The 19,121-nt window shown below is 43.9% G+C and overlaps 2 protein-coding genes and 3 non-coding genes across 6 annotated transcripts; 1 reads left to right on the top strand and 4 right to left on the bottom strand.

The window, feature by feature from the left end:
- Window positions 1-47: 47 nt before the first annotated feature.
- On the top strand, window positions 48-11,651 carry GLT8D1 (glycosyltransferase 8 domain containing 1). 2 transcript variants are annotated; one of them, XM_059389919.1, is made up of 10 exons: window positions 48-311; window positions 4,831-4,884; window positions 4,965-5,063; window positions 7,018-7,231; window positions 8,996-9,113; window positions 9,646-9,730; window positions 10,075-10,187; window positions 10,566-10,732; window positions 10,846-10,958; window positions 11,131-11,651. In XM_059389919.1, the coding sequence occupies exons 2-10, from the start codon at window positions 4,869-4,871 to the stop codon at window positions 11,319-11,321; spliced, it is 1,116 nt and encodes a 371-aa protein (XP_059245902.1). In that variant the 5' UTR covers window positions 48-311; window positions 4,831-4,868; the 3' UTR covers window positions 11,322-11,651. The 2 variants fall into 2 exon arrangements, with proteins under 2 accessions (XP_059245902.1, XP_059245903.1); XM_059389920.1 differs by lacking the exon at window positions 48-311 and adding an exon at window positions 4,217-4,341.
- Window positions 11,652-11,729: 78 nt separating this feature from the next.
- Window positions 11,730-19,096, bottom strand: GNL3 (G protein nucleolar 3). Its single transcript, XM_059389918.1, has 15 exons — window positions 18,989-19,096; window positions 17,739-17,797; window positions 17,234-17,371; window positions 17,004-17,117; window positions 16,701-16,784; window positions 15,602-15,734; window positions 14,720-14,832; window positions 14,353-14,476; window positions 13,881-13,968; window positions 13,184-13,358; window positions 12,908-13,050; window positions 12,689-12,825; window positions 12,435-12,604; window positions 12,070-12,136; window positions 11,730-11,976 (listed from the first exon to the last, which is right to left on the bottom strand). The coding sequence occupies exons 1-15, from the start codon at window positions 18,999-19,001 to the stop codon at window positions 11,894-11,896; spliced, it is 1,641 nt and encodes a 546-aa protein (XP_059245901.1). The 5' UTR covers window positions 19,002-19,096; the 3' UTR covers window positions 11,730-11,893.
- LOC132012757 (small nucleolar RNA SNORD69) lies at window positions 13,417-13,493 on the bottom strand. The gene has a single exon (XR_009402738.1). It is a non-coding gene; the product is annotated as a small nucleolar RNA SNORD69 (small nucleolar RNA).
- LOC132012761 (small nucleolar RNA SNORD19B) lies at window positions 14,592-14,673 on the bottom strand. Its single transcript, XR_009402742.1, has one exon. It is a non-coding gene; the product is annotated as a small nucleolar RNA SNORD19B (small nucleolar RNA).
- LOC132012754 (small nucleolar RNA SNORD19) lies at window positions 15,484-15,560 on the bottom strand. Its single transcript, XR_009402735.1, has one exon. It is a non-coding gene; the product is annotated as a small nucleolar RNA SNORD19 (small nucleolar RNA).
- Window positions 19,097-19,121: the final 25 nt, after the last annotated feature.

Genomic DNA, 19,121 nt, shown 5'->3' with positions numbered 1-19,121 from the left:
CACCTCCGCACAACGGCTGCCGGCGCGCCCCCTGTCTCCATGGCGACCGGCCTTTCCCGGCGAGGACCCCAGCGGCGGGGCTGCCCGGCGGCGCCTGTTCGGCGCCGATCTCCTGCAGTCGGAGCGGCGGGCCGGCTGCGGGTGGGCGGAGTGCGCGGCGGCCGCGGAGCCAGCGGGCGGGTGGGCTCAGTCGCGAGTGCGGGGAGGCCGGCGGCCCGGCGGCGAACTGGGCCCCCGGGCCTGCGGCGCGGGCGCTGAGCTGGCGGGGCGGGCCGCGGCGCGCACGGTGGCTCCTCCTCCTCCGGCTGCAGGTAAGGGCGGCTGCAGGGAGCGTCCGAAGGGAACGGCTTGGCTGCACCCTAATAGAGCGGGGTGGGGTGTCTCTGGGCCTGGGGGGAGCTTCCGGAGCGTCTCCCCGCCCCCGTCGTCCCTAAGCGTAAGGGGGCCCTAATGACTCCTAGAATTTAGAGGGGACTACTTCGGACCACATCCTCGAGAGAAAGGGTATCCCCTTGAAAAGGGGACCCGCCCTCGGCCTCCCCTGCATGAGAATGGACACTCCCACCCGGAGAGTCTCTAAGTTGGCGGTGCGGCGTGCTCGCCGGCTGCATCGGGCCCTCCCAGTGGAGACCCATCAAGGGTTCGCTCTGCCTCTCAGAACTGGTGTTTACCTCCCAAACTTGGGCTCTTCCTTGTCGCTTTGAGCGAGGTGGGGTGCCTAGGTTTCGGAGAGAAACCGCCCTGGGAAACCCCAGCCTCTGGTCTCTGCTGTATTGCGTGTCGGGAGTCCCAGACGGTGGGGTTCTCAGCACTCCCGGGACTGCCGCCCTCATCCACACATTCGGCATATTCACGGTACCTTTTTCTGGGCCACGCAGTGGGCCTAGGATACTAACGTGACCAACACCAGGCCCTAGCCTTCCTAGAGACCAGAGCGTGTCAGGGGAGACAACGGCACCACCCCAGGAATAAGTGACAGCAGGATTTATTCTGGGATAGGGAGGCCTGGGGGGATGTGGGAGCTCAGGGCAAGTGCAGCCGATGTGGGGTTTGGGAGAGTCTCCTGTGAGTCCTGAAAGCCAAGTAGCAGCTAGCCAGATGAAGAGGTAGGAGAAATCCTTAGTGCCTTTCCAGATCTTTCAGCCTGACAGAGACTTAATAGACTTTTTATTGTATATAGAAATAAACCTATAACTCCCCCGCCTCTTAAAGTTTTATTTATTTAAGCATTGTCCACACCTAACATAGGTCTTGCACTCACAACCTGGAGATAGTCACTGGCTTCTGAAACTGAAGCCAGCCGGTCACGCTGTGTTATCCCTTTTTTTTTTTTTTTTTTTTGTGTGTGTGTGTGTGTGTGTTATCCCTTTTTAAACGCACTTCACAGTGTGGCATTTGCTGTAAAGGCTTTATGGTGTTGGAGCTGTAAGATATGATGAGAAAAGGAAATTACCTGTTAGGTTCTATTTGAGAGAGCTCTTTTGTTGGAATCCATGCTGGTCCTTATATTGAAATGTATTTTCATGACTTATTAAAGGTGGTGTTCCCTTTCTGCACCGAGAACCACCATTGCTCCTAATTACAAGACTGTTCAACAAATACCACATACCGAATACCAGTCATAGTTTTTCGATGGTGGGGCTACATCAGTCAACACTTTCAGTGCGGTTTCTGTTCTCATAGAGCTCACCTTCTAGTTGGGGCACACAGAAATAAAAAAGCAAATGAGATAATTTTGTAATGGAGGGGCTGTGGTGAACTTTACTGATGGCCTCTGAGGGGATGGATAAGGCGACAGAAAGATGGCCTTGGTCTTTGGTGACCTCAACGAGATCAGTTTAAATGGGACCCTAGGACAGAAGTCTGGCTGGAGAGGAGGAGAGGAGTGGATCGAGAGATGAAATTTTTCCAAGCTTTTAGAGTGAAGGGAGCAGAGAAATGGGTCTGTGGATCAACTGGGGAATGGTGTCTTTTGTTTTTTGTTTGTTTGTTTTTTGTTTTTTTTTAATTTTTTTTAAAGATTTTATTTATTTATTTGACAGAGAGAGATCACAAGCAGGCAGACAGGCAGGCAGAGAGAGAGAGAGAGGAGGAAGCAGGCTCCCTGCTGAGCAGAGAGCCCGATGCGGGACTCGATCCCAGGACCCTGGGATCATGACCTGAGCCGAAGGCAGCGGCTTAACCCACCGAGCCACCCAGGCGCCCCTGTTTTTTGTTTTTTAATTAACTGGAAGATAGAAGAGCCTGATACGCTGATGGGTCTGATCCAGCAGAGAGGGAGGGTTTGCTGAAGCTGCACCAAGGAAACAGTTAGAGGTTAAGTTACAGAGCATCCATGGCATGGTCTTGCATAAGGCTACATATTAACAAGAGGGTAAGTGGAAACGTATGCACAGCTGCCGAGAATGTGGGGACTAATGCAGGGACTAGCCAATTTAAAAAATGGTGTTCTTTCTCCTTAAGGTTTCTTCACCCGTATTTCTGGATATGCCTGTCCTGGCTGTATGCATGTGTGCATGTTTTGTGAGTGATTTGGGAATGTGGAGGTTTTATTTATAATTTCTAAACAAACAAACAAAAAAGAATTTCCGTAGGGAAAAATTGAATATGGCTGATCACGTTCACAGCTGTGTCCTCTTAGAAAAGTACAGCCACTGTTACACATGCCAGGGTCCGTGTGTGTTTTGAGAAATCTTTCTAACCGCATCAGTGAATTTCACTACAAAGAATTGCACCAGGAAAGGAAGTGTGGATCAGAATCATAATAATTGGCAGTGCTCATAATAATTGACATTTTGCATATAGATAACTGTAGAAGAGTTTTCAAGGCAAGTGGTTTCTGCCCTGCTGATCTCCCTAAGTACATCAAGTACCTGCTAGGATTGTGGGTTTTTTGTGTCTAGCTAACTGGAATAGCACAGATACATACATCTCTCAGTCCACATACCATCTGTTAAGTAACAGTTACTTGACATTGTTGAGCTAAAACACTGTCTCTTGTACCATTAAATAAATGACATTTATTCAAGTGAGGTAGTTTTTTCCAGTCTTGGTAGAAATTGGCTCCAAGCAGCAGATGCTACAGTTTTGTCTAAGCAGCTCCTGGTCAGCCAGTTTCTGGAGGAAAGGCTCAGCTCACCGTGTGATAGAGGCGCACTGCTCAGGGTATATAATGATGTGTGTTCTTTAGAGAAGTTCATTGGTATAATGTACTTTATATATAGTGCTCTCGAGTGTGTGTGTGTATTTTTTAAAAATATTTTATTTATTTATTTGACAGAGATCACAGGTAGGCAGAGAGGTAGGCAGAGAGAGAGGAGGAAGCAGGTTCCCTACAGAGCAGAGAGCCCAATGGGGGGCTCGATCCCAGGACCCTGAGATCATGACCTGAGCCGAAGGCAGAGGCTTTAACCCACTGAGCCACCCAGGTGCCCCAAGTGTGTGTGTATTTTTGATTGTTCTTTGGGAGTCTGAATTATTTTCTCCCAAATTTGTAGTGTGATTTATAATCCCCAGTTTTTAAAACAATCCTTCAATATATTTCTCTTTTTTCTAAAGGCCTTGAGAAATTACGTGTCTGATAGGCACAAACTTCTACAGTGAAATTAATTCAGACTTACTTTGATTTTAGAAATATGCTATAATTCAAAGTGCTTTTTGAAGTTGATAGCCTTATGTAAATGTTAGGTACTCCCATGGGGGAGAATGAAGTAGCAAAGGATAAAGGTCTTAGGGGTAAGATCATAGTATCCTGGATGCATAAAATCTTTTAAGGAAACATTATCCAGAGATGATGTAGAAATCTGATCGTTTAATTTATTTGCACACATATTTCCATTTCCACTGAATTATGATTGTGATTATTTTACATTTTACCTTTTTTTTTTTTTAAGATTTTATTTATTTATTTGACAGAGAGAGATCCCAAGTAGACAGAGAGGCAGGCAGAGAGAGAGTTAGAAGCAGGCGAGCAGGGAGCCCGATGCGGGGCTCAGTCCCAGGACCGCGGGATCATGACCTGAGGCGAAGGCAGAGGCTTAACCCACTGAGCCACCCGGGTGCCCCATTTTTGTTTATGTTGTTTGAGCTGTGGGGCTCAAACTCACAAACCCTAGATCAAGAGTCCCATGCTCTACTGACTGAGACAGCTAGGTGCCCCTATTATTATTTTAAGATTTTATTTATTTATTTGACAGAGCACAAGCAGGGGGAGCAGCAGGCAGAGGAAGAGGGAGAAGCAGGCTTCCCACCAAGCAGGGTGCCCGATGCAGGGCTCCATCCCAGGGTCCCGGGATCATGACCTGTGCTGAAGGCAGATGCTTAATTGACTGAGCCACCCAGGTGCCTCTCTCTGTTATAGTTTTAAATGATTTGGGAAATGTTTTTCTCTTTAATTCCAATTAAAACTGGGTGGTATACAACTCAGAACAAGGACGTTTTGTACCTTCGAGGCTGACCTCAGGTTATTTGATTGTAGATAACTCAGTCCTTCTCTTATTTAACTAGGAATTTTGAGTAGAAATTCATTTGGAAAACATTTTCATGGTGGTTAGACACCCAAGTATTCCTCTTGATAGAATATATTTTGGTTTTCATCTGCTGACATCTAATGTACAAGGCTATCTGTTTCTCCCAAGTTATTTGCAAGTATTTTATTATCATGACTACTATATAAATTCAGATCTCAATTTGGGTTCTTGGAAACTGTTAATTCAAAATGAGTTTCTGGCAGAAAATACTGTATGTTTCTACATGAATAAAAGTGTTGAGGCATTTTGATGGTAATTCTCATGTACCTGCTGACTTTGGGGGCTTGTTTTTGTCTTGTAGGATTAAAAACTAACATTTATATAAGACAGAAGAGAAAGATGTCCTTCCGTAAAGGTATGCTCTTTGTACAAATTACGTTGTTTTTATAGCTGCTCAAAAGGTAGAGATTAACGCAGGCTTTTCCTGTGTTTCAGTAAACATCATCATCCTGGTCCTGGCTGTTGCTCTCTTCTTACTGGTTTTGCATCATAACTTCCTCGGCCTGAGCAGTTTGCTAAGGAATGAGGCTTCAGGTATGGGAGCCCTTACTAGTGCCTTGGCATCTGTTGAGGGCCCGGAGTTCCCTGTATCCCGGCATCCCAAGTTACATCACTAGGCTAAAGGGAAAGAAAGTTTTCTGGTCCTTACAGAAGCTGTTAGGCTCTGGGAAAGGGAGTGGAGGTACTCATCATGCTCCTGCAGCCTCGCCCCAACCCCTTCTACCAGTTGTGTGGAGGTTTGTTACAGGTTTGATAAGGGTAGATCCTTTTCACTACATCAGAGGCCTTAGGGGAGCCTCCGTGCACTGCTGTCTGCTCACACTGTGGCATGTCACAGGGGGCTTTACAGGTGGGGACAGGTGAGTGACGCTCCTCGTTGATGCCTGCCCTGTTTACTGCCCTGGTCACTTTCCTTCATCTGTTACTTTCCTTTAACCTGTGGAAGAGTGTCACTGGGACTAAGCACAAAACCATCAAGCCTACCAACTGATTTAAAAGCCACTTTATTGTATAATTCTGTTGTCAGTTCTTTTAAATTAGTTGTTCACACTGCTCCTGCTTTGGTACTGAGGGATGTTTGAGGCTTCAGGATGTTTCTCAAAAATCACCTTGGGGTTGCCGCACACCGTAGTTGACCACAGCAAGAAAAGACTGATAGCTTTCCCCGACCTTCACTGAGTGCTCCCATAGCGTGTTTTATAACATGGTATATTTACATATGTACATATTATATGTACATAAAGGAATGTATGTTCTGGTGGGAACATTTATAAAAATGAAAAGAGCAGTCAGGCTCCATGAGATTAATTTGTTCACTCCTTTATCTTACTTGCATATAGATGATGGCGGTACACAGGAGGTGCTCAGTAAATTTTCATTGAATACATGATTTCATTACCTAGAGAGAACTGTCCTTAAAAGTTTGGCATAGTACCTTCCTGGGTTTTTCTTCCTGTGTATATATTTTTTCTATTATGAGATTATGCACTCTATAAACTGTACATGACAGGTTTTCCATGTGATTGTATCTGAAGCAAGTCACCATGGTGGTCGATACCTTTTTTTTTTTTTTTAAGATTTTATTTATTTATTTATTTGTCAGAGAGAGCGAGCGAGAGCACGTGCACAAGTAGGCAGAGAGGCAGGCAGAGAGAGAAGCAGGCTCCTTGCTGAGCAGAGAGCCAGATGTGGGACTCGATCCCAGGACTCTGGGATCATGACCTGAGCTGAAGGCAGTGGCTTAACCGACTGAACCACCTGCATCCCCAGATACTCCTCATATGTAATTTTAATGCCATGTAGTTTGTCTCCACAGGAAGAAGTCTTGGTGTAGTGATTCAGACTTTTTCTGATGGCACCCCCACAAAAACGTGTTACACAAGAGCACACAAGTGTATCATGTGTACTTACTTATTGTCTGCTCTTTATGATGGCGGAGATTTGTCTGTTTTATTCATGGCTACAACGCCAGTGCCTAGGTACTGCCTTCCATATATTAGGTGTTCAGTGAATGTAAATGAATGTATATTACAAAAGGATAAAAAGAACCCTTACAAAACAGTACTTAGAGTTGCTGTGTGTGATGCAGTGTGATACGTTCCTAATTCTGTTCCAATTCAGGACTCTGAGATCATGACCTGAGGCGAAGGCAGAGGCTTTAACCCACTGAGCCACCCAGGCACCTCCCATTTAAGGTTCTTGATACAAATTGCTAAAATACATTCTAGGAAGATTCTGTTGTATTCCCACCAGTGTTGTATCAGAATTCAGTCCACCAATTTTTTTTTTTTTTTTAATGCTTCTGCTTTTCCAAAAGCCTTGTTACACATAGGAAAAAGTTTCTGGGCCATATGCCTCACATTGCAGTGAGGGGAGAATGAGGTAAGTATAGTCCTCACCTTTCCTCTTTTCATATCTTGGGCTCTCTATTCAAAATCTCATGAGACTGTTTGTATCACAATACCTTCCTTGTGTGTGTTCTTTGCAGATTCAGGAATTGTGGGGTTTCAGCCCATAGACTTTGTCCCAAATGTTCCCCGACAAGCTGTAGACGGGAGACAAGAGGAGATTCCTGTGGTCATTGCTGCATCTGAAGATAGGCTCGGGGGGGCCATTGCAGCTATTAACAGCATTCAGCACAACACTCGCTCCAATGTGATGTTCTACCTTGTTACACTCAATGGCACAGCAGACCATCTCCGGTGAGCTCTGCTTGCCTGATGATTCTGCTTCTAGAGGATGCTCTAGGACAGGCCAGCTGCCAATCCAGGAATTTTTTTTCTCTATGTATATTCTTTTTCTTTTCTTTTCTTTTTTTTTTTTCTTTTTTTTTTTTTAAAGATTTTATTTATTTATTTGACAGAGAGAAATTACAAGTACACTGAGAGGCAGGCAGAGAGAGAGAGAGAGAGAGAGAAGGAAGCAGGCTCCCTGCTGAGCAGAGATCCCGATGCGGGACTTGATCCCAGGACCCTGAGATCATGACCTGAGCCGAAGGCAGTGGCTTAACCCACTGAGCCACCCAGGCGCCCTGTATATTCTTTTTCTATACAACTGGGATTATCCCACATCAGAACTACACATATGACATGTTTTTCCATGTGATTGCATCATAAACATTTCCCCATGGTAGGAGAAACAATACAAGGAATTTGTGCCAAGATGTAAATCAGCTGTGCCCTATACACATTGTCGACTCAGGCTGATACCATTTGGTAATGAATTTCTTGGTGAAAGATGCAATATGTTAATTTACATCCTGTTACAATTTCCTTATTTCATGGACATACCCTGAGTAAGTCTAGTAGAGATGGGACGGGGAGCAATGGCAAGGCAGTGTGGTGCAGTGAGTGGGCGCGGAATCTGCATCCTGGCCCAGCGTGGTTGGGGGAACATTTATTTAGCCCCTTGGAGCCCATTTCCACATCTCTAAGTGTGGGGTGAAAATACCCAACTTAATGAGAAAATATATAAAAAACACAATCATTCAGTAAATGTTCCTTACTATAATTGCTGGAACTAATCATAGAATCCTAAGTTGATTAACAAAAACTCACCTAGGTCTTAAAAATGCTCTGAATTCAGATTTATGAAATTTAGTCAAAGAAACATCTTGTCTAACAGGTTAACAGTTGTCAACGGTTTTTTTTTTTAAGATTTTATTTGACAGAGAGCACAAGTAGGTAGAGTGGCAGGCAGAGAGAGAGGGATGAGCAGACTCCCCACTGAGTGGGGAGCCGGATGCGGAGATCAATCCCAGGACCCTGGGATCATGACCTCAGCTGAAGGCAGCGGCTTAACAACTGAGCCACTCAGGTGCCCCAGTTGCCAAAGTTCTGAAACATTCCCGTCCTTGTGGCTTTCTACATGGTTCATGTTTAGTTGAGAAAATTGTGATGACTTTTTAACCCCCTATTTTAAAAACTCCCAAACTATCTAAAATGTAGAAACAAACACTACATTAGAATAGCTACAGAAAGAATGTACAGTACCTACAGTACCTTAGAAAATATAGACTTTTCTTAGAGACAATACCTTAGACTTGGAAGAACTAGTCATTACAGTGAATTAGAGTCTATCATAATGGGGTGATTCCCACTCTGTTGATAATTAGCTTTCACTGCCATCCTATTCTGACTTTTCTTCATGTATGTGAACCACCTTCATGTATGGGCCACATATGGTAATGGGATGTTCTCAACTCCACAGGGAGTTTAGTGATCGAAAGTGTCAGCCCAGCGGGAGCACCATCCGTCACCAGAGAATCTTGATTCAGGCAGGGACGTGGGTGGGCGTCCCCTCACTGCTGGTGAAGAAACCAAGGTTTGCATAGGTGAAGGGGCTGTAAGACGCCTATCACATCATCAGGGTTCCTCTTACGTTGTGCCCTTGGAAGGCACAGAGAAGGCTGTAGTCTTGGGGACATGGTTATATAAAACTGAAATTTGGTGCTTTATTTTCATCAGGTCCTGGCTCGGCGGCAGTACCTTGAAAAGCATCAGGTACAAAATTGTGACTTTTGACACTAAACTTTTGGAAGGGAAAGTAAAGGAGGATCCTGACCAGGGGGAATCCGTAAAACCAGTGAGTTCTCTGCATCCTTGTTTGTACTTGGGAGTTTAGTTGACTCTAAAACAACATAGGTTTGAACTACAGGAGTCCACTTACATGCAGATTTTTTCAATATGGATTTTTTTGATACAGTACTGTAAATGTTTTCTCTGCTTTTAACATTTTTTCTAGCTTACATTATTGCAATGCAGTATATAATTCATGTAACATAAAATATGTTGACTGTTGTATTCTAGGTAAGATTTCTAGTCCATAGTAGGTTATCAAGTTTTGGGGTAGTGACCTTTTATGTGGATTTTTGACTGTCAGGGGGCTGTTATCCCTAAACCCTGCATTGTTCAAGGGTCAGCTGTATTAGAAAAGGACTGGAATGCCCGAGTAATTGGGCGCACTGCAAGTAGCTCCCTGGGGGACCCAGGTGGGGCAGTTCTTGAGCCCTTCCGCTATCTCCTGCACGGGCATGAGCAGCATTCTGGGAATTTCTAATAAACGCACAGCCACTGACTGATCTTATGCCAATGCTTCTTTCCTTTTTATTTCCCAGTTAACCTTTGCTAGGTTCTACTTGCCAATTCTGGTTCCCAGTGCAAAGAAGGCCATTTATATGGATGACGATGTAATTGTGCAAGGTACCAAAGACTGTCACCATTGGTGCTTTTCTTGTCCAGAGTGTGGGTGGTTGTGGTGGTTTTAGCATCCTCTAAGGTCATCCTAATTGGGAGGAGTGGGCACCTTTTTTTTTTTTTCCCTCAAGATTGTATTTATTTATTTGACAGAGATCACAAGTAGGCAGAGAGGCAGTCAGAGACAGAGAAAGGGGGAAGCAGGCTCGATCCCAAGACTGAGATCATGACCTGAGCTGAAGGCATAGGTTCAACCCACTGAGCCACCCAGGCGCCCTGAGGAGTGGGCATTTGAGGTAACTTAAAGCGTAAATCTTAACAACAAAGTGTAAATCTTAAATCTATTTCAGGGGATATTCTTGCCCTTTATAATACACCACTGAAGCCAGGACATGCAGCTGCATTTTCAGAAGATTGCGACTCAGCCTCTACCAAAGTTGTCATCCGTGGAGCAGGGAACCAAGTGAGTTACTTATTGGGTATCTCGTTCAGACACTTCCATGCTCTATAACGCAGGGTAATAGGAGGAAAGCGGCAAAATCAGGGAGCTTTCTTTTTTGCGGTTTTACATTCCTCAGTTCATCCCAGAACTCAAGGTTGCTTTCTTATGGCTTGGTCAGTGAACATGACTACCTAATTCTCCTTGAATATCTGGCTTAGTATATTTATTCTAGGTTCCTATTCTAACTTGGAATCTGAGATGTCAACTTTATTTCCTTTACACGGAACCCTCTGCTGATAATCCAAGTAGTTAAATAAGCAGGTTTTTTTCTTTACTATTGGTTATATATCTATTCTGTTTGAAGCAGTAAACATACTATATATCCCATCTGTGTTTTAGTATAATTACATCGGCTATCTTGACTATAAAAAGGAAAGAATTCGTAAACTTTCCATGAAAGCCAGCACCTGCTCATTTAATCCTGGAGTTTTTGTTGCAAACCTGACAGAATGGAAAAAACAGAATATAACCAACCAGCTGGAAAAATGGATGAAACTCAATGTAGAGTAAGTATATAGCTGGCCACCCTGTGAAAACCCTTATTTCAACTCTGGGGACGTCTTAAGACTAATTTGTCGGGATTCTCCACTAACACCTTCCATTGGTTCTCTCTCCCAAGAGAGGGGCTGTACAGCAGAACGCTGGCTGGCAGCACCACCACACCTCCTCTGCTGATTGTATTTTATCAACAGCACTCTACCATCGACCCCATGTGGAACGTCCGCCACCTTGGTAAGTCGAAAAAATCCACCAAAAGGCCTAAGCTAGTAAGGAATTAATTGAAGGACTATTCTCAGGGACGGGATATATCTAGTTTCCTTTAAGTTTTCTCCAGTTTGATGTAGCATTCTTATTTCTAACTAATACTAGTACAATCATTTGGCTCTTTTTCTCTCAATGTAAGGTTCCAGTGCTGGAAAACGATATTCACCCCAGTTTGTAAAGGCTGCCAAGTTACTCCATTGGAATGGTCACTTTAAGCCATGGGGAAGAACTGCTTCCTATTCTGATGTCTGGGAAAAATGGTATATTCCAGACCCAACAGGCAAGTTCAGCCTGATCCGAAGACATATGGAGATCTCAAATACAAAATAAAATGTAATTTATGCTATAAGCATTTCTCAGGAAATCCTGGAAGACAGTATGTGTGGGAAGTAACAGTTGTAAGGCTTCCAAGCCAATCTGCGGCAACCCATGTAAAAAAGAACATTTCAGCTGGGTAAAGAGGACAGACTACCCTGGCTAACAGACAATAAATGCCTCCCATCTGCCTTACCAAGTGTTTGCTTACTACCATGCTGAATGACCAGAGGTGATTGGACTGACAGGGATGGTACAGCTAATTCAACACTGCTGCTTGGTTTTAATTTTGTAACCTTAACCTGTGGTCTGAGCTGTTAATAAAGTGAAACCTACATTTTTCAATAGGTATCTTGATTTTTTGCTTCCAGATAATTAATTATGCTTCTATTCACTCACTGTATAAGAGGGGAATTCTCTTCTTATAGAACTTAAGACACTTTTTTAATTGCCATATTTAAAAAAATATACATATTTACAAAATTTACAGTTTACATCATACTGTACAACAAACTGGTCCATCACACACAATATAACAGCTTAGCAGTCTGTTCAAAATGCTAAGAAGCCACCTTATGAAAGGACTATTATACGTAGTCTGTACTGAAGTCATAAGCATCATCTTCCTCTTCAGTCATTTTATCTGAGATGTAAGATAGTGCTGACTCATCTATATTGGAGAAAAGAAAAGAGATTTTTAAAAAATAGGCAATTTGATACCATGCTGCTTTGTTAGTAAATCCCTCCACCCAAGCTGCCCCACCTGCTTGAGACTCTTCAGGCAGTGCCTCCCAGTCCTCTTCTGCCCCACACATGTCTGAGCTCTTTTCCTGTGGGACAAAGAGAAATAGTATGACATTAGTAACCCTTGTCTGCCATTAATCCAAGGAATGGCGTATCTGGAAGAAGACCCGGAAGGTACACATAATGGGATGCACAAAACTGAAACTAATGATTGCAAGACTTAAACACCTAAATCTTAAGGGGTTTTTTTGGTGTTTTTTTTTTTGGGGGGGGGGTAATCTGTTACATACTGTTGAATTTCTCCCTTCAGCCCCTTCCCATTTGTTAGACATTATAATGCTAGAAAACTTCCTTCAGTTTAAGCAACTCAGGCAACATACTTACAGCAGCTTCTTCAACACTTTCCTGGTCACTGTAGTCCTCCCCCTCCTCCTGCTGCTGCTTCTCTTTCTGTTTTGGCAGTTCTTCGGGTATGTCCTTTTCCTCAATTATTCCATTTGTCAGACCCGAAGACTGGAAAAGGATGCTACTGGCTAAACGAGGACCCCTGATAGCTAGGGAAGAAACACAGTGCTCATGTAAATAGAGGAGACCTTTTTCTGGCCCGTCAGCCAGTGAAGACTAAACACAAAACTTACTACGTATGCTGTGTGCATTGTTCTTTTCCAGTTCTTCCAGATTAAGGCCCTGTATCATGTTGGTTGCAATGCCCTCATTAATATGTGGAGAAGGAGTCCAGGATGTAGGGGGATGGCAATAGTAAGCCAAGGAGGCACTGGTATTCAACACAAGATTTGTCAAAAATCAGTTACTTCATTCCATGTGATCCTCAAAATGCCAAAAGAAAGAAGTCTTACCCTGTCCACTCTGACCACATCAGTTTGGCAGCACCTTCTAAATTTGGGCTTCCACCTTTTCGGTGCAGTCCTCTTCTCTGAGCAAGGGATGTAAAAAATTCCAGAGGATTCTTAAAATCTGGAACAGTAAATTTCAGTACCACCTTTAAAAAAAGAAGAAAAACTGAAAATGTCATTCATCTGATAGAGTAAAAAAAATCTTGAAAATCCTCTACTTAAAATGCTTATGATGAAAAAGAGCGCAATGGAAGGCGGGGGGGGGGGGGGTTCTTCTACCTGTCGAGCATCGGCCTGGGACAAGATGGCGCTAGCAGCCTCCACTGGTTTCACCACTTCAATACTTGCTGGACTTCGCAGAGCAAGTGCGCTGGCAGAATTCAGTGGAGACACGATGAAACTTGGACTGTCTAGGACGGTGATTTGTTTGTCCAGGCTGACAATCTGCATGCACCTGGAACAAGAGGGATGGTAACTCATGGGAGCACTGGTTTCCCTGGAGGATGAGAGACAACACGAAGCTCAGGGTTGGATTGAACAAACTCAGCACAGTCTGTCAGATCCGGTTCCTCATCATCGGCTTCATGTTTATCGGAAACGCTAACAGTGCTCCTCCCCTACTGAAGACAAACACACGGTACAGCTTACATGCTGACCTCACACGCTGTCTGCTCTGCCATGAAAATTTCCCCTCCACCTGGCTGACTTCAATTCAGAGTTGGGGTCAAGCATCCCTTCTTCTGAGGCAGTTTCCCCTTCTCTCAATCTACTTGCTTGTCTTTGAAACTAGATGGGAGCTATTCCACACTAATCAGTTCTTCCCTAAGTCTAGCACGGACTTATCCCTGCTCTTTTCACGGACACCTCTAAAGAAAGAAACAGAAAATGGTCTTCCTTGAGCTATCCAAAAAAAAAAAAAAAAAAATTTACTCATCTATAATGAAATATCACAATTCTGGAAAAACTCACTTTTTACCTTGTAAGCCCCATGGATACACCAACATTACATATCCGTTCTTGTTTTAAGCTATTGATGATGCTGCTTTTCCCCACGTTTGGGAAACCTACAAATGGGAAATCCATAGGATGAGAGATTATGTATTGGTAATTTTCATTGCCTTATTTTGGGTTTGCCTGATGTTTGCAGCAAGATCAGAGTTGGATCTGAGTGTCTTCACTTAAACACTAAGACCAATCTTAGCATCTTCATTTCTTGCACAAGCAATCAGAGCAGGAAAAGATGATTAATTCAAACAAACCAGCTTTCAGAAGCCAAACTCCTACAGTGCATAGCACAGCACTGAAATAAGCAGCAATTAAAGTTTGTTTGTGTTCGGTGAAGTGGGTAAGAAGCTAATGTTTGAACAAGCCCTTTACTGAGCACCAACTCAATACACTGTTAACATGAGTAAAACCTTGGCAAGTAAGAGATAAGAAATGAAACTCACCAATTACTCCGACCTGAATGGCTTTGCCATAAGCTTCCTGAAAACCTCTGAGAAGCTTCCAAAGGCCATCTTTTCCAACACAGACTTCGCTTTGGAATGGAGCTCTCTTCCTTACCTTCAAATGCTAAAATTCCATGTAATTAATTTAACTACTTCTGATACCCCACCAAATAAAACCCAAGCAATCTGGCTCCAGAGCCCAGCTATTAAAATCACCACACTATTATCTTTCAGATTATCTCTGGATGAAATCAGAGTTGGATCTTATGAGTTCTCATTTTTTAATCAAGATTTTATATACTCATCATATTTCAGCCATCCAAAATCTGAAAGAACCATACTTCCCACCACGGACCGAAAAGAGTACCTTGACTATCTTGCCCTTGTCCTTCAGATTTGTTGAGGCTCTGAACACCACTGTTGGTAATTCCTTCTTCAAATAATTTAACCAGTTCTCCAAATTCTCCTTTGGTACCAAATCTAATAGGGATTAGGAATAAAACACACACCCCAGTTTGGTCACTCTGTTGACATGAATATGCACTATCTGATAAACTTTGGATTTTACTCTTGTCTCTTCAGTTTCTTCAGAAGGATTTAAGTGGAAAATGGAAAGAGGGTAAACTCCCTGCCATGCTGTCCTTACCTTAACCAAGTTCAGGATCTATACCTCAGTATTTCTTCGATTCCCTTCTGCATTACTCACCCTTCAGAATTAAGTCAACCTATAGATTATGACTCTACTAACTTAACTCTAGAATTATGTTTCCAGAATGTAAATTACCTGAGCGTTTCCAGGTATTTACCCGAGAGTGACCAACAGTACTATGGATGGCATTCTGGGTTTTTCTGGCCCTGATGCTCAAACCAGTACTTCCTAAGTGCACCTCATATCGTCATATACGGACATTATGCAGATGTGGGGAATATGGCAAACTACCATCACTTCCTAGGTCCAGTACATTGCGCAGTAAGCTAAGTAGAGAAACTCAGACTCTTAAATAAGACAAGATAGTAAGTACTGAATGGCCAAGAAAACAAAACCAAACCAGTAGAAACCTATTATTGCTTATAGAAAATACCTCCATCCCACTGCCCAGCACTGTCTTTAGCAACAAGACCATATGCACTGGCTTTATTGAGGTCAGAGTTGGATCTTATCAGTCTTCAGTGAAAGTAAGACTGGTCACATGTTTTCCTCATACCTCACTAGTGCACTGGTACATAAAAGGCATCCCCTTTTGCTCACCTGATTTATTTAATATAAGTACCAGCTTCTTCTGTCCACCCTGGATAATGGCCTCTTCTACCTGGGGACACCTGCAACCAAGAGGATCTCTGGCATCCAACACCTCCAGCACAACATCTGAGGCTTCAATCACCTGGAAAGGCAGAAACTATCAGAGGAGGATCCCTTGCTCTGGCAACACCCTCCGTATGAGTGTACGGGCATCTTCCACTTCGCAAGAGGGTAAGCTCAGAGCTGGGTCTTACATTTTCACTTTGACATGAAGAATGTTAGCATGTTCATCCTTTCTCACAGCAAAGTAAAATACAGGTTTGCTTGGCAGCCTCTGGTCTCCCATGAAAGTGGATTTGAAAAGTAAATACTGAATTATACTCTAATACTGAATTATGTAGTTTGACAGGCCCCACTGGCCTGCCAGGAGCTGCTGAGCAGCAATCATGGTCTAGTCATAAGGAAGTAACCTTGGGAAAATGGGTATTGGGAATAGGAGTTCTAACCCCTGACTTCCTTCACTTAGGTTTCAACAGAGTATTTTTTCCACACTGCTTGCTGGAATGTATTTTCCTCTATTTTAAAAACCACACTATCAACATGTTACTTTAACACAAAGTAACATTTTTGTAAAACATGCTTATAGGGAACTGTTCCTGTGCAAAAATTTTGAACCTTAAGAATGTTTCCTTTAGCTAAACAAAAAAGGCTCTAATCAGAATAAACCACAATCAATAAACAAACAAACAAACTAAAAAACAGGAGAACTCGGGTGTCTGAGTGGCTTGGTCAGTTAAACATCTGCCTTTGGCTCAGGTCATGATCTCAGGGTCTTGGGATCGAGCCCCCCCCATGCACCCTACTACTAGGGCTCCCTCCTCAGCGGGGAACCTGCTTCTCCTTCTCCCTCCGTCCCTTGCTTGCCTGCCCATTCTCTCTCTCAATCTTTACAAAAACAAAACAAAACAGGGTAAGTCAACTTGCTGAAGGATTCATCTAGCTCAAGTGAACTCCACTTCCACATTTACAGGGCTGGTGTCAGAAAAAGAATGACTCTAGTCTTCTCAACCTCGCTACCATTTTTAGACATTAACCTAGACTAAAATACCTTTTTAAGTTCCTGACAATACAACTTCTTCGGATTTTGTTTGCCGGACTTGGGTTTGTCCTTAGCTTTGCCCTGCCCGAATTCCTGCAAGGTAAAGACAAGGGAAAAAGTACACAAAATAAGCACCTCAGGTACAACCTGATTCTCTATCTTCCATGGCTAATTAGGGGCACTGCAAGTGGTATTTCTATTAGTAAGAGTTGGAATTGTCTTACTGTTCAAGAGGCACAGCTGTCCCTGCCCTAGGTATGTGTTTTTACTTCTACGTCAGAACTCTCATTCACAAAGACACTTAAATCATACCTCTTTCACAGGTTCCAAGTTAGATGGCTTAACACCAGGATTAGTTTCAAGTTTTCTTTTCTTTTCCTGTTCCTTCTGCCTGTCAAGTCTCTGCTGCTGTTTTAGTTCTTCAAGCTGTGTCCAAGCCGTAAGAGAAATGGGTGAGCCCAAGCAATCTGGTGTTATTTTATTTTGAAAAGCTACACATACCCACACACCACTTGGTCAAAGTTTGAATTAACATATCTTACTCGTTGTTTCCTTAGCTCAGCTTCCCGAAGAAGAGCCTCTTTAAAGGGAGCACTGTTTGGAATTCCTGGGTCTTTTCTAGGCTTTTTGCGACCCCGTTTTTTAGCCTCCTTCCTCAATTTTCGATGGTGCTCTCGAACCTATTATAAAAATTCTTTTTATCAGTATCTGGCTAAACTTGGTTATACCTATAAGATAACCTAGAAGAGTTAAACTGTAACAACACAAAGAACATACTTACTTATGTATAAAGCAGCAAAAACATGTCATCAGGAGACTCTCTGCAGACATTAACATGTTGATCAGAGTTTACAGACTTAGCACCAAATTACTGCACTTTCCTACAGCTATACTCCTGATGTCTAAGATTGTGCCCACACACAGTCTATTTAACTGCAAATTCATAAGGTGAAATCCTATTAATCCAAACCTCCTAGTGGAGAAGAGGTGGGACAGAAATGAGTTTAGCATTATATTTAATGTAGCTCTTTAAAGCACAACGCTTACCTTTTTTTGGATTTTATACCGCTTATGGCAGGTCATGCGTTTACTTGCTTTCTTTAACTCTGCAAAGAAACCCATCACAAAACGATTAGACACAAGTGATCCATTTTCGTTTTTAGTGACTGGGCTTGGGGGGGTGTCGTCACATCACTTTTCCTATTTAGCAATTAATCAACTCTCAAACCTAATTTAAGAATCATATGTGGTGGATAGTAAATATAGGCCATTCTAAAACCTCCGACAACTTGACTCAGTATATCTGGCCCAGAGCCCAGCTTCCTTACTCCCCCTCTTCCCACAGAAGACTAAAATCACTCTCAGAAGCATGTGACCCCAAAGGGCAGGCACTTTTTTTTTTTTTAAGATTATTTATCTATTTGACAGACAGAAATCACAAGCAGGCAGAGGCAGGCAGAGAAAAAGGGGAAAGTAGGCTCCATGCCGTGCAGAGAGCCCAGTGTGGGGCTGGATCCCAGGACCCTGAGATCATGACCTGAGCTGAAGGCAGAGGCTTAACCCACTAGCCACCCGGGCACCCCTAGCACACACCATGAATCACAAGTTAGGGCGGAACAGTGGATTTCAGAATTGGCTCTCAGACCTGGCCAGTGCCAGACTGAACATGGCCCAAGAGAGGAAAATCCTGGGCCGCAACTGTCTCAGACACTGTTTAGGCAGGAGACCCAGACCTCATCTTCCCTTTTTTCTTCTTTAAGGGTTTTATTTATCTGGGCGCCTGGGTGGCTCAGTCGGTTAAGCGTCCGCCCTTGGCTCAGGTCATGACGCCAGGATGCTGGGATGAGTCCCCCATCCGGCTCCTTGCTCACGGAGGAGCCTGCTTCTCCCTCTCCCAGCTTGTACTCTCTCTTTCTTCGTCAAAAACTCCCTGTTTATTTTATCTATTTGACAGAGAATAAGAGGAGGCGGAAGGTAAGAGGCAGAGGGAGAAGCAGACTCCGCGCTGAGCTGGGAGTCCACGCAAGGCTGGATCGCAGGACTCCGGATCATGACCCGAGCCAAAGGAAGACGCTTACCAGACTAAACAACCCAGGCGCCCCAGTGATCCTCACTTTTGTCTACCTTTCGCAAAACAGGCCGGCGGTCAGCGTGTGGCCTTACGACCCTCGCTTCTACTGGCGACCAGCATGACGGCCTATCCGGAGGCTCCCCCATTCCCACAGAAGAACGCCCCGGTGGTTCCTTGACCCTCAGAGACAGAGGCCCCTCAACACCCGCTCCCCGATCCCACTCACTCGGTCGCTTCATTCTGGTAGCGACAAGGACAGTGCCGGCAGTGACTGTAGAGGCAGCAGCAGCAACCCACGTCCCACACAGCCACGTGTAAATTGCGGCCAAGCTCGAGCGCCACGCACTGACGCTATTGCC

Source organism: Mustela nigripes, chromosome 2 (genome assembly GCF_022355385.1).
Source record: "Mustela nigripes isolate SB6536 chromosome 2, MUSNIG.SB6536, whole genome shotgun sequence".
NCBI lineage: Eukaryota > Metazoa > Chordata > Mammalia > Carnivora > Mustelidae > Mustela > Mustela nigripes.
The sequence above is the reverse complement of the archived record's forward strand: the minus strand, read 5'-3'. Positions and strand labels throughout refer to the sequence as shown.